Below are 13,721 nucleotides of genomic sequence, written 5' to 3'. Positions count from 1 at the left end.
TATTGCCCATTTATTATTGATGTTGTTGACCATATATATATAGGCACGCTCCCTCTGTGTATCATATACAATTATAATTTCATCAATATCAGATTTTTTCCTATCATCAGAACAAGTTCTGTAATACTGAGACACCGGAAAGATAAGTAATATATTGCATGATGATAGTATAATCTTGTCCTAGGGTGCCGGGTGAATATTTGTTGGATTGTTATTCACATGGGAGAGGAGATCTCATTTAAGAGATGAAAATGTTAAGTCAGTTAAGAAGGTTAGGTAAGAAGAGAACATGGGGATGTTGTAGAATTAAAACACCTTGAAGATCTTAAAATCACTATATTTGGTGATGATGAAACCATTTACTTCAATTTTGTCTCATCTCCACCCCCAACAACTTCAGTGGCACTGCAGAGAGGAAGGGAGAGGAAGATTGTTTAAAGTATGGGTTTGATATCCATCAGTGCCCCTTTCTATTTCTTTTACTTTTTAAATTTTTTTAATTCCTGAGATACATATGTGGATTTTTAAAAAAAAAAATTATTAAAAAAGTGCACGTATGACATACCACTAAGACAAGTGAGCTGCCACACAGGCCTTAACTGAGATAGTACTACATTTGTCAATTTTTAATAGAGTGCCAAAATCGCAACATTGAAAAACATAAGGGGTCAAAAGTACACTTTAACCAAAAGTAAATTAATAAGGCTTAGGTTATAAGAAAAAATTGCAGACTAGATAATAATTCACCCCATGGTGCAGTGAGTTGAGGGTAACACCCCACTCATCAGTTAGAACCGGGGTACTAGAGGAGTCAAATAGAATTGCTTCATCATCAAAGAGTTCACGATCGTTAAAAGGCCTTGCAGAAACTTTGAATACGACACCATTAGTAGTCACCTTACATTTGGCCGTACCATCTTCCCTACCAAAACCTAAAAAACAAACATACAACAATTCATTTGTCATATGCAATCCAAAAACACAAACATCAACTAAATGAAAACACGTCAACGGAATAATATAACACATCAGCATACACGGTGCTTTAACTTTTGGGTGCATTTTTCTTAATGTATCATATATGTAAAAATTTATATATATATATATATATGTGTGTGTGTGTGTGTGGTTTGTCTTACCGCTTCGGTTTTAAGGGGATTAGGTAATTTAAAGTTTGGTACAATTGGAAAGTAAAGTCTGATAAAAAAATTGTTGCAATTAGAATTCAAATTCAGTTTATTTTAAATCATTTGTATTTAATCAAAACTATTAACTATGAGTTTAATCACTTTGCAAATATTGATATTAACTACCTTGAAGTTGATCATTAATGACATATTATGATTTCACTGGGAGAGGCTTTTTGATGATCAATCCAATAAGATGAAGATGAGTTGAAAGGGGATGTATTAATTTGTGTCAGAGAGTTATTAGGAGTTGCGTTTGGTTGTGTTTCTGGTCTCTTGATGTTGGAGATTCTTTTATTTTGTCTGCTTCTGGATTTGCGGTTTTGAAACCAGTAAAAGACACTAGCATCACCAACTTGCCCAAATTATTGTAATTGTTCACGTATGTTCTTAATCTCATCTCTTGGTGGATTCACCATCCCTAGTTGGATAGGGCTTTGAGAATACGGATTTGCTCAAGCTTTGGATTCCATCTTGGCTTCGGTTGAGAAGTTCTCTCTTTAGCATCTCCTCCTAAACAATATTTGTTATAAGAAAATCAAACTAGAGTAAAGAAAATTCAGACCAATTCAATAATATTTGTTATAAGTCAATCAAACTAGAATAACAAAAATTCAAACCAATTCAGCATTTCTGCCTAAACAATATTTGTTATAAGCCAATCAAACAAGAGTAACAAAAATTCAAACAAAATGAATCTTCTGAAGAAACTTTATATTATTCATTTCAATCATATATATATATATATTTAAATTAAGAAGTTTATTGTATAAAATCTAAGAAAATACAACTATTTTAAACATTATATTTTTTATACATTTAAAAATTACATAAAGTACTAGGAAAATTATATATAATTATTGATAAAATATTTTTTTTAAGAAAACACCACATATATTATAAAATAAATTAAATTATAAAAAATATAATTGTTCATTTAGATCTGAAGCGAACAATTTTGATTGATATGAAATTGATATTCGAACCTGTAGCGATAAAATTTGTTTGGTTTGATTCGTTCCTATGATCCCCAACATGGAAGAAAAAAAAAACCAAATCTATATAATTGTTTTGATTGGATTTTGAGTTTGTAGAGTCATTGATTTCGATCTTTCATACACACATACATGTCAATTTGATTAAATAATAATAATCATAATGATAATGAATAGAAGGAGTTGTTTCGAAACCAATGAAGAGAGAGGAGTTGAGGCTATGCTGCTGATTCTGATGGTTGGAGTTGGACGGATTTGTTGACTTCTTAAACATGCTAGGCCAATGTTTGTTCGAGGGAGCCATCACCGATCCATCGTTGATATGCTGGGACAGATGGAGAAACTAAGAGGAATTATTGAACAGAATCCTAAATATCAAAAGATAGAGAAGATTAGTAGATAGAAGTACTAGAATTTATAAAAATGATACTAACTAGAATACAATTGTATAATATATAAAACGGAATATAAAAAGACAATATTTAAATATTTATAAAATTGGACACATTACAAACAAACAAAAGGAAAAGGAGAAACAAACATAAAACGAACATGAACCATGCTTGCTAACCACTGTGTATAGCTGTAGCTTTTACTTACACTACTTAATTATGTTTCTTTGAAGAAAACTGCTTGTTTTTCATGCAAGTGTGTTTTTTTCGGATTGGTGGCAGTGGTGTATGAAAAAACAAGCAGTTTTCTTCAAAGAAACACCACCGCCAACAATCCGAAAAAAAACACACTTGCATGAAAAACAAGCAGTTTTCTTCAAAGAAACAGAATTAAGCAGTGTAAATAAAAGCTACAGCTATACACAACGGTTAGCAAACATGGTTCATGTTCGTTTTATGTTTCTTTCTCCTTTTTTTTTTTTTTTTGGATTGTTTTCGGATTGTTGGCAGTGTTTTTTTCGGATTGTTGGTAGTGTTTTTTTTCGGATTTAATAGACAATGGAGGATGATTTAATTGCAAGGCTGCTCCTATTAAATATACTCCCCTCCTCCTATTTAATACTCATTTCGGTCTTATAAGTATATAAGAAAGTTTAGTAAAGGAAGGTTAATATATCTGGTCAAAGTTTTGAACCATATACATTAACTTTTGTTGACTCAACTTTCTCTTCTAAATAAGATCGACGAGAGTAAAATACTTAATAAAATACGCATAGTAGGGAAAAAGTCAAAAATTAATTATTCATAAATAAGAATGGGTGCATGCATGAAATACACGACAGCAATGAACTAAAAGGAAAAGGAGAAACAAACAAAAAAGAAAACAAATATAATAAAAACAAAGAACCATGTTTGCTATCTTTACTTACACTGCTTAATTTCATTTTAGTAGACTACGAAGAAAAATGAGTAGTGTAAATGATCAATGGAAATGGATAATTGATGACAGATCATCTTACAATGTTATTAGCATATTTTTCAGTCATTTTCAGTTAGTTTTTCACCCAGAATATAGGAGTATTAGAGAAATTGCCTATTATTTCGGTACATTTTGTTAAGTTTTATATATTAAGTCATGTAATTCTACTTTACCTGAAACATAACAATTCTATGGTGTTTTGAGGTAATTCACGAAAAAATCATGCAAATCGGTAAAACAAAACATTTGAAGACTTGTAAGACTTTGAGAAGACTCTGAATGAAGATTCAAGAGGCTTTGAAGGACATTACAAAGGGAGGAATTCTGTTCCCAAGACATCCTATATGGAAGTAACACCCAAAACGATGAATAAACACACTAGGGTGCCTCAAGCATGATCCATGCGCTCCAAGCATGGACCATGCACCCCAATTGTGAGAAAAAATATACTTGGGTGCCCCAAGTGTGGGCCAAGCGCCTCAAGTGTGGCAGAAATAAACTTGGATGCCAATCCATGCGCCCCAAGTGTGGGAAGAGCGGGCCATAACTGTTTTTTTGCAACTTTTAAGTGGAAAAGCCTGATTTTTAAGACCAACTTTAGGTGGAAACTCTCCCTATAAATAGTAGTCCTCTCATTCATAATTTATCATTCAAAAAGAAGCGGTTCAAGAGGAAGGCAAGCACTAGGAGGTTCAAAGAAGGAATCTCTCACCTCACTCTAAGTCTCTAGGGTATGTTTTATTTCTTTTGTAATTTTCCTTTAGTTACCATGAGTAACTAAATCTTTTTAGGCTAGGGTTCTAAGATGAACCTCTATTTTGTTTGTTGGATATTGATGGTCGGATTAGGCAAGTGTACCAAATCGTTTACCAAGTAATAAAGTGTACGTAGAGTATCGTATCCACAGTGATTGTCATTCCATCCAAACAATTCACGTTACTTATTTGGTTTAACAAAATTAAAATAAAAGAGTTTGAAGGATAGAGATTGCAATCTTTATCTGTTTGCAACAAAGCAAGTTACCTGTTTTGGTTGCAGAAAAGTAAGTAGCAGTTAGGATTCTTCGAATCCCCCTATTTATTTGTTGGAATTAAATAACATTCATGTCACGTTTATTTATCTTATTTAGATTATACAAGTGATGAGGTCGTTGGGATGTTCTAACCTAGCCGGTTCATCAAGTTGTACTTGCTGATCGCATGATGATCTTTACGTGCGGAGCCTTACTATCTCAGTTGATTTAGGTCTCTCCCGCCAATTTTGAGTTGCACCTGTTGATTCACACTAAGGTTATACACGCGCTACGGTATTGGATTATTAATCCTATAGGATCCACCACCTTCGTAGGGATTATTAGTGTGGGGGTATTACTCCCTCAAAGGTAATTGAAACATAGAATTTATATTGGCATTCCTAAATTTTCAAAGGCAATGAAGGCCAATGTTCCTAAAGGGGTTTCCCATCTATGAATCTTAGGTATCTCATAGCACACTCTCCCTCTCTCGGTAGTTATACAAACGGGCAGCCCTATCAGCGTCTACCTTACTAAGGGTTTAGGATAATGATTTTACTAGGTTCGGTTTAGATCTTATAATACTTGTTTTCTTAGTTAAGAATTAACTAGTTGCATCCTAGGTTCAACAGATTTTAATCCATATTAGTAATGTCACCTCGTAACTAGGCGCTTTCGGTATCTTTTATCTATTTTCTTGACTAATTACTTTCTAAATAGACAAATATAAATATCAAGATATAAGCATCAATAGTAGGCTCCGTCACAACCTAAATGCCTAAATTAGGGTTGCACTACAATACAAATAAATCTAACCTAATAAAATTTAATAGCGAATATAAAATAAATAAATAAATAAATAAATGACATTAAATTAAATATTTATTCAACAAAATAAACAGAGGTTCATCTTAGAACCATAACCTAATAAGATTTAGTTACACATGGTAACTAAAGAAAAATTACTAAAAGATAAAAACATACCCTAGAAAAAAAAACGGAGAAGATAGAAAAACTCCTCCTGAAGCTGCTAGAATCGCCTTCCTCTTGAACTGCTCGAGTTCTGAACTAGAAATTAGGAATGAGGAAAGCTTTATTTATAGGGAGAGTTTCCACCTGAGTTTGGGCTGAAAACGCAGGCTTTACCCACAAAAAAGCATGAAAAGATGTTTTCGCCCCACACTCTTTCAGTGCATAGGGCACACACCACATGCCCTAGGCGCATGTGAGTGTGAAACTCACAATGCCCTAGGTGCATGTGAGTGCGTCCCGGCCCCTTTTTCTCCGTTTTTCCATCATTTTGGGCGTTTGCTTCCATATAAGTTGTCATGGGACCTGGGAGCAGAGTTCCTCCCTCTGTAAAGTCTTATGAGACCTCTTGAATCTTCATTCTTGATCTTCCCAAGGTCTTCACAAATATTTGGACGTTCTTGTTTTGCCGATTTGCACAATTTCTTTGTAAACTACTTCAAAAACACCCTAAAATTGCTAGGTTTCAGGAAGAATAGAATTACAGACTCAAATATAGAAAATATTACAAATGTTCCGAAATCATAGGCAGTTTCTCTAATACTCCTCCGTTTTGCTGGTAAAACCTATTGAAAATGACTGAAAAACATGCTAAGAATAACGTAAGATGATCTGTCATCACATATTTTAATTTAATGTTTTTATTCATTTATTTTGGGGATCATATTTAATTTTACTACCTTGAGGTAGAAGATGTTGATGAACTTCAAATATTCAATAGACGAGGGTACCTTTAGGACAAAGAGAATTTAGGAGCTCTAATAATTGTCATTGTTTCAAATACCTATGAGAAAGTAAAAACCTACACGTACCTTTACGCGCCAAAGTGTATCTTCCTATAGGACTGACAACGCTAAACACTGAACCGTGTAGAAATTCTGGTGTAAGGTTACAAATGACATCTGGAGGGAGATGAACCCAAACCTCTAAAAAAGTAAGTCCCCACACGTACAAATCTGTGTGATCAGTAGGTGCAGCTTGACAGCTGGTAGCTAGTAAGACTCCATGAACTCCTCGCTTTTATAGAAAACTCTTAATAACCCTGAATAATGCTTGACTATTAATTTATTCCAACAGCCGAATAGAGGGGATTCGAAGAACCATTGTAACACCCCAGACTGCTTTCAGGATTGAAGACTGACCCTACAAACCAACACGAGTCTTTTCAACGTGTTTTGTCATCACTCGCACGCTTACCGGGAAACTTTCCGGTAGGTCATCCATCCCAAAATTGCTCCAAGTCAAGCACGCTTAACTGTGGAGTTCTTATGGAATGAGCTACCGAAAAGAAGATGCATCTTGTTGATATAGGTAGTACCAAACAATTCTTATAAGCCTTCCTTCAACCATGTAGTCCTATAGCTACACAGCCTTAGGATCCCTCTTATTCTGATGTGATTCGGTTCCTCTAGAAAACTGTCGAAAGCCGCTCATTGTCGTGCCTTGTGCACCGGCGATCACTCCCCTGCCCTCGTCAGCCGTGGGTGTTACATGCCCACCAGCTTCCGCCTGGTTCGTCCCCGAACCACACCGTACTGGGAGAGGTCTGCTCTGATACCATTTGAAACATCCCAGACTGCTTTCAGGATTACCGACTGACCCTACAAACCAACACGAGTCTTTTCAGCGTGTTTTGTCCTCACTCACACGCTTACCGGGAAACTTCCCGGTAGGTCACCCATCCCAAAATTGCTCCAAGTCAAGCACGCTTAACTGTGGAGTTCTTATGGCATGAGCTACCGAAGAGAAGATGCATCTTCTTTTAAAAAGAGGAATTTAATTAAAAGAGGAATGATGTACTTCTCGCATACAAAGGAGTTTTTGTATATATAATTCTTCTAAAAAGTCTAACACTAATTTTGTATCATGTGTTATTGTTATTATGAGCTTAACATTAGAGAATTTTCCATCCAAAAGTTTAAAAATTAATTAATTACGCGTTGATGTACTTTTACTTTTTTGGTGTTATTATTCTTAGGTGATAAAATTTCAATCTCTATCTTTTCGGGAGCAAAAATTCCAGTTACTTCGAAGGTGCTATTGTTCTCTACTTCTATGGTATTTTATTTTGTTGTGTCTATGAAGTATTTGATTTATTTAGATGTTGAAAAAAACAGTTATTTGGTAGTGAAAACCGAGAAAAAAAACCGAAATGAAGAGCTAAAAAAAACACAACAATGAGCTAAAAAAGATTATGATGTATTACGAGGCTCTTTTATCATATTATGCCTAAGACACGTAAAACTTAGCAACGGGAGAATTAAGAAGTAACTTAACTCAACTCAAGTCCATGTTTATTAATAAATGGGTCTTGTTAAGGGCTATGAAGCCCGGATACTCCAAAATGGTGCCGTACCCGTGTCGGATACGTATCGGATACCGATACTCCGCGGATACTCCGGATACCGTATCCCAGAAGTATCGGAATTAATTATTTTAATTTAAAATATATATTTTATCGGATACTTAAAAGATACTCGACGGATACACACAGATACTTATAAGATACTTCACACAGACGTATCCAAAAAAAAATGAAGTGTATAAAATTGAGATTGTGTTGTGAAAATTTAAGATACGAATCACTATAATTACTTTTCAATTAACAAATTAAATATTATGATTTTGGTGGATGAAAGTAACGAGAGAGGGGAGATTTAATCAATCAACATTAAACAAACTTTGTTTTGAGTTCTTTTATTGATACATTTGTTGATATCCTAACATATGAATGAAAATAGAATATGATTTATACAAAAACTTTACATTTTTTATTTTGATCATATGTATTTTTTTTTTTTTTTTTTTGTAAATTGTAACTTTTATGATTATATAGTATGAGTAATCAATGTTTTTTTTAAGTATTTTACAGGCATATAAATTTTAATATAAATATTTTGTTAACGTATCTTAGCCGTATCGTATCCTAAATTTTAAAAATTTCGCGTATTCGCGTACCCGTATCGTATCGTACCCGTATCGCACTACGTATCCGGGCTTCATAGGTTAAGGGGCACTCTTTAAGGATCCCGAATTTAGCAATTATTCATTCAAAAAGTCAACTATTACAATTTCCTATGCTTTAAATACACAACTTTTCGTAAAAAAACTTACGATTTAAAGTGCTTAAAAAGTGTCACGGGGGCACTCGTTAACATTTCCCTTAATAGAAAAACTTATCAATCAAGTCAGTTTACTTGGTTAGATAAATATACTGACAAATGGTGAATGGCGTTTTCTAATGTACACCTACTCTGCACAGAAGAATTCATTCATCTAAAGTTGAAAATATAAAAACTAAAAGGCATGAAATTAAATCATCAAAATCTAAAACACTGAAATCCCACACATCGAATCTTCTGCTTCTTTATATGCGGATCCTCTGATTTTGGCATTTTGACAGGACTTCCCTTCATTTCCCAAGCTAACCTGTGTCATTCACACAAAATAACAACAATAGGTTAGGACCCAAATAAATTTCATTAACACGTTCTCCTATTGATTTAAATTATAGTGTAGCAGTCCCGTGAGCATAGCTCAGTTGGTAGGACAATGCATTATTATATGCAGGGGCCGGGGTTCGAACCGCGGACACCCCACTTATTCACCTTATAAGATGAATTCTAGCCACTAGACTACCTGACCAAAAAAAAAAACCAAAAAAAAAATTATAGTGTAGCATATTATTTTTGGAATGTGTCCTACTTGAATTGGTTAGGTTAAGACCAAATAAATTTCATGTGACGGGTGAATTGTTTATTAGTTTTTTGGTGGTGGTCGGGGTTTGAACCCCGGACCTTGCATATATTTTACATTGCCCATACCAACTGAGTTAAACTCACGAAGACGGGTGAATTGTTTATTAAAAGTGTGATATTAGAAGAGATAAAATCTAAACTTGTGTTTGTAATCGGTGGATGGTTATCACCATACAAACCGGTTTTATAAGGGTTGAGTTAGGCTAAACTAAAAATCTTAGATGGTATTGAGCCGACAAAACATCCGTTGGATCACCTGCTACAAAATCATTCAGGTCACATTCCAAATGTCTTGTTCACATGAGGGAGATGTTTTAAAAGTTTTGCAATGGGGGCAGTCTAACCTTACAACCCAGTTTCCAAAATTATGCGATCCCAAATTATTGTAGATACATTTTTGCCATAAGATATTAACTTACTCAGGGAATGCAAAAGAACCTCTACTGCCTTCAGATTGATTAGAGTTCCTTGAATTAATAGACACCAACCGACCATCTTCAATCTCCTCTTTCTGGCATGATCTTCCTATGTTGTCTCTGTGTTGAGTTGAACTCAAACTTATGGTCTCTTTTGCTTCATCCTATAGGCCAAAAGAAAATTCCAAATAAAAAGAAAATTCCAAATAAAAAAAAAATAGTATGATAACACTAATGCATCAAACATAGAAAAAAATATTTACGGTGGCGACGAACCTCTTTGATCGGGGTCAAGTAAACTTGGTCAGGTTGATTAGTATCATGCTGGTTTGCATTTGATATATTCTTCTCTATGTGGTGGTTCCTAACTTCTGCACTCTCATTATAATCAAGCTGCATAAAATTCATATTTAGATTATTATTATTAGTTTGGAAGACATTTCTAAACTACAAATCTGCAATGGTTGCGACATCAAAGTTTTTTATGTCTCTACAAATTGCAAGGCAACCGCAATTTAGGTCTCATCGGCAGCGTTTAACTGTAATTGCAAACGATTTCGCTATACTATATTCATAGTTTCAAATTGCAAACGACAGCCACAAATTATGGCATCAACATAAAAGATTTTAAGGTATCTGCAATGACATAACAAACGCAATTTTGACCGCATTGACCAAGCTTTCTCCGCATTTGGCAGCAATATAAATATTCGCAATCAATTAAAAACCATTGACATAATATGATTATATCCATCTATAGTATGATATCTAGCAAAGTCATAAGGGTATAATTAATATGAAAAATTGAGAATTTTGTTAATGGCAATGAGTGTGTAATATGTACCTTTCGACTCACTAGCTTTGAGTTTTCACGCTTTCCGTCAACAGTTCTAGACGACTCAGATTTGGCACCAATGCTATCCACGTCTACATCAAATGATCCATCCTCTCTAAAGCTAAACACAATATATTCTTGATCTGAAAGTACTGTCCTAATTGAATCACCATTATTATCAACCCCTTCTTTTCCCTTGTTTAATAGATCTACCTTTTTGTTGCATTTTTCGCTTGGAGGTGACAAATTCTTGATGACCTTGTTGTCTTTTTTCTTGTCAAATACCATTTCTTTTCTCACTTCAATTTGTGGGAATGATTTAGATTCATGATCACCTGCATATATAGTTGTAAGGACAAAAATGATTAAAATTGACAAAATAAATCCTTTAAAAAATTGACAAAATAAAAAACATAAATGTGTATTTTTGAAACGTAAAATAAAAATTAAAAAACAAAAATGTTGTTCAATAAAAAAATACAACAAAAAAAATATGAAATCAGTTTATACCTAAAGGCAACTTGAATGGCGAAAAACATGAAGCTCTCCATTTCATTGTTGATGGTGTGATCATGATGGTTTTATATTTTGTTTATTTTTTTGGAAGAGAATATTGTGGTAGTTGAGAAATATTGTGTTAGAGACAAGATCATGTACTAGAGGGAATTTAGGATTTGAATTTGAAAGTGCATTTAAGGTAAATGAATTTACGGTGTAAAACCTTAATGATACCTTGTCAATTGTGATTCTATTAAGAGAATGTAGAAATTAGTGGGGATTTTTTTGTGACTAATTAGTGGGGATTTAATTTGACAGCAGTCCATAATTGTATTCTAGAATTTTGATAAAACATTCATTTTATTTTCAACAATGTGAATGAAGGAAGAGGGAGGGATTACAATGAATCGAGTCACACACGGGAGGATACTCTTTTTATTTAACTTCATTTTATTATCATAAAACAAAATCTTTTATTCAACTTGATAAATTATTTTTTTTAATATAAATTAATTTTATAAACTAATTCAACTTATTCCTATTCATATATAAATATATACTATATATACTATGTATAAAAGGAATAGAAGATTTTGAGCTGACTTTTTCATTATTCTAATATCGTTGATGTCATTAAAAAGTATAAGAATTGATATTATATTTACTATAATGTTGGTGTCATTGAAAATGAAAAGTATCATGTGTTATAATTTGAAATTCACAAACATCTAATCTATATATTTTTAATAAAAAAATTCATAAAAAATATCGTTTATAATTTCCAAGGGCAAGCGCGATAAAAAGAGCAGAAATATATATAAAAAAAATCTGCAAGTTTATATAAAAAAATAATCATTTGGATTTTTTTTTTACCCATACTAGACACATAAGAGTCTTTTCGTTTACTTTGTGAAAATGTTTACTATATTTTCAAAATTTGTGTTAATTTTATTTCATTACAAAGAGATAAAACACTTTTGAAGTGAACAATTTGTTTGCGTTTTCATTATTTTTATAAATACATTGTCTATAATTAGCATTTTATAGACTAACCTTTCTCACTCGTGCCGCCCCTTATTGAGAAGATGAACTTGGATGAAAAGAGAGAAGAAAAAGAGAGAAAAATGTGAAAAATGAATGATTATTTTCATTAACTTGTAATGGAAGCTACAACATCGTTATATAGAGTTTACAAGTGAAGTTGTAGCATAAGCTACCATGTACTAATCTACACTAGATAGTAACTAACTTTATGACAGCTCATCAAGTTAGTTATGAGTTCTAACTACTATGTAAAGTAGTAACTTGTGTTGCAAGTTATTGAGGCTTTGCTTGTTTCTACTTCTTCTTCATTTAGCAAATGTGTTTCTATCTCTTCTATATTATCTTTCAACAGTCTCCCACAAGCTGGAGCATGATATATATTGATCATTCCCAACTTGCATATGAAAGTGTTAAATTTTGGAGGTGGAAGTGTTTTGGTTAAGAAGTCTGTCAGCTGCTCATTAGTTGAAATAGGTAGAAGCTTGAGAATACCCTTATGCAATTTTTCTCTGACCAAATGACAATCAATCTCAAGGTGTCTTGTTCTTTTGGATGTTATGTGAATGGCACTCTGACTATCACAGTAAAGAACTGGTTGCTTGACACACTTGATATTAAGATCCTTCAATAAGTATAATATCCATTGAAGTTCACATGTTGCAACTGATAGAGCCCAATATTCAGCTTCTAAAGAGGACCTTGAAATGGTTGGCTGCTTCTTTGCTTTCCAAGATATGAGTGAAGAGCCCAAAAAGAAACAAAAACCAGTAGTTGACCTTCTTGTATCCACACAACATGCCCAATCTGCATCAACTTAACCTAAGATTTGTGCTTCTGACTTTCTTGGGAATAGAAGACCAAGACCAGGAGCATTTTTGAGGTATCTTAGAATTCTACATGCAGCTTTGTAGTGAATAGTAGTAGGAACCTTGAGAAACTGGTTCAATTGTTGAGTGGCTAGTGAAATATCAGGTCTTCTAGTGTTTAAGTACAATAATCTTCCAATGAGCCTCATGTAGCAAGACACATCTGTAAAAGGTTTACTTGTGTCTTGATGCAATTTGACTGAAGTGTCTAAAGGTGTAGGAGCAGGCTTGGCACCTAAAAGACCTGATGAATCAAGCAAATCAAGGCAACATTTTCTCTGTGAAATAGAGATTCCTTCTTTGGAATGAGCTACCTCCAATCCCAAAAAATATTTAAGAATCCCAAAATCTTTGATTTTGAATTGATTATCAAGAATGTTCTTAATTCTTTGGAACTCAACAAGTGAAGTGCCAGCTAATATAATGTCATCCACATACACTTAAAGTGTTGTGAAATCACTTCCATGTTGAAGGGTGAACAAAGAATAGTCAGCAGTTGATTGACAGTATCCTTCAGCTAGAAGTAATGTAGTTAGCTTCTCATACCATTTTCTACTAGCTTGTTTCAAACCATAAAGGCTTTTCTTCAATTTACAGACTTTGCCAGATGAACATGAAACACCTTCTGGAATTGTCATGTAAACAGTTTCTTGTAACTCACCATGAAGAAAAGTATTGTTCACATCTAGTTGGTGCAGATGCCAATTGTG

At 33.5% G+C, this 13,721-nt stretch overlaps 1 protein-coding gene and 1 pseudogene across 1 annotated transcript; both read right to left on the bottom strand.

The window, feature by feature from the left end:
• Positions 1-612: 612 nt before the first annotated feature.
• On the bottom strand, positions 613-6,818 carry LOC146948616 (WUSCHEL-related homeobox 11-like; annotated as a pseudogene).
• Positions 6,819-8,735: 1,917 nt separating this feature from the next.
• LOC146948615 (protein BREAKING OF ASYMMETRY IN THE STOMATAL LINEAGE-like) lies at positions 8,736-11,159 on the bottom strand. The gene is made up of 5 exons (XM_085741456.1): positions 11,114-11,159; positions 10,613-10,938; positions 10,045-10,161; positions 9,772-9,932; positions 8,736-9,023 (listed from the first exon to the last, which is right to left on the bottom strand). The coding sequence occupies exons 1-5, from the start codon at positions 11,157-11,159 to the stop codon at positions 8,915-8,917; spliced, it is 759 nt and encodes a 252-aa protein (XP_085597582.1). The 3' UTR covers positions 8,736-8,914.
• Between the last annotated feature and the right edge of the window lie 2,562 nt (positions 11,160-13,721).

Source organism: Medicago sativa, chromosome 2, assembly GCF_051527215.1.
Source record: "Medicago sativa cultivar Bolivia chromosome 2, Bolivia_mono, whole genome shotgun sequence".
In the NCBI taxonomy this organism is placed as follows: Eukaryota; Viridiplantae; Streptophyta; class Magnoliopsida; order Fabales; family Fabaceae; genus Medicago; species Medicago sativa.
This window is presented reverse-complemented; position numbering and strand designations above follow the sequence as displayed.

What these genes read in the sequence shown, in the direction of transcription:
- LOC146948615 (XM_085741456.1), bottom strand. Translation starts at nt 11,159, where the DNA reads ATGAAATGGAGAGCTTCATGTTTTTCGCCATTCAAGTTGCCTTTAG. An exon ending in GCCATTCAAGTTGCCTTTAG is followed by an intron (nt 10,939 to 11,113) that starts GTATAAACTGAT and finishes CTATATATGCAG; the next exon opens with GTGATCATGAATCTAAATCA. An exon ending in GGTTCTTTTGCATTCCCTGA is followed by an intron (nt 9,024 to 9,771) that starts GTAAGTTAATAT and finishes TGAATGACACAG; the next exon opens with GTTAGCTTGGGAAATGAAGG.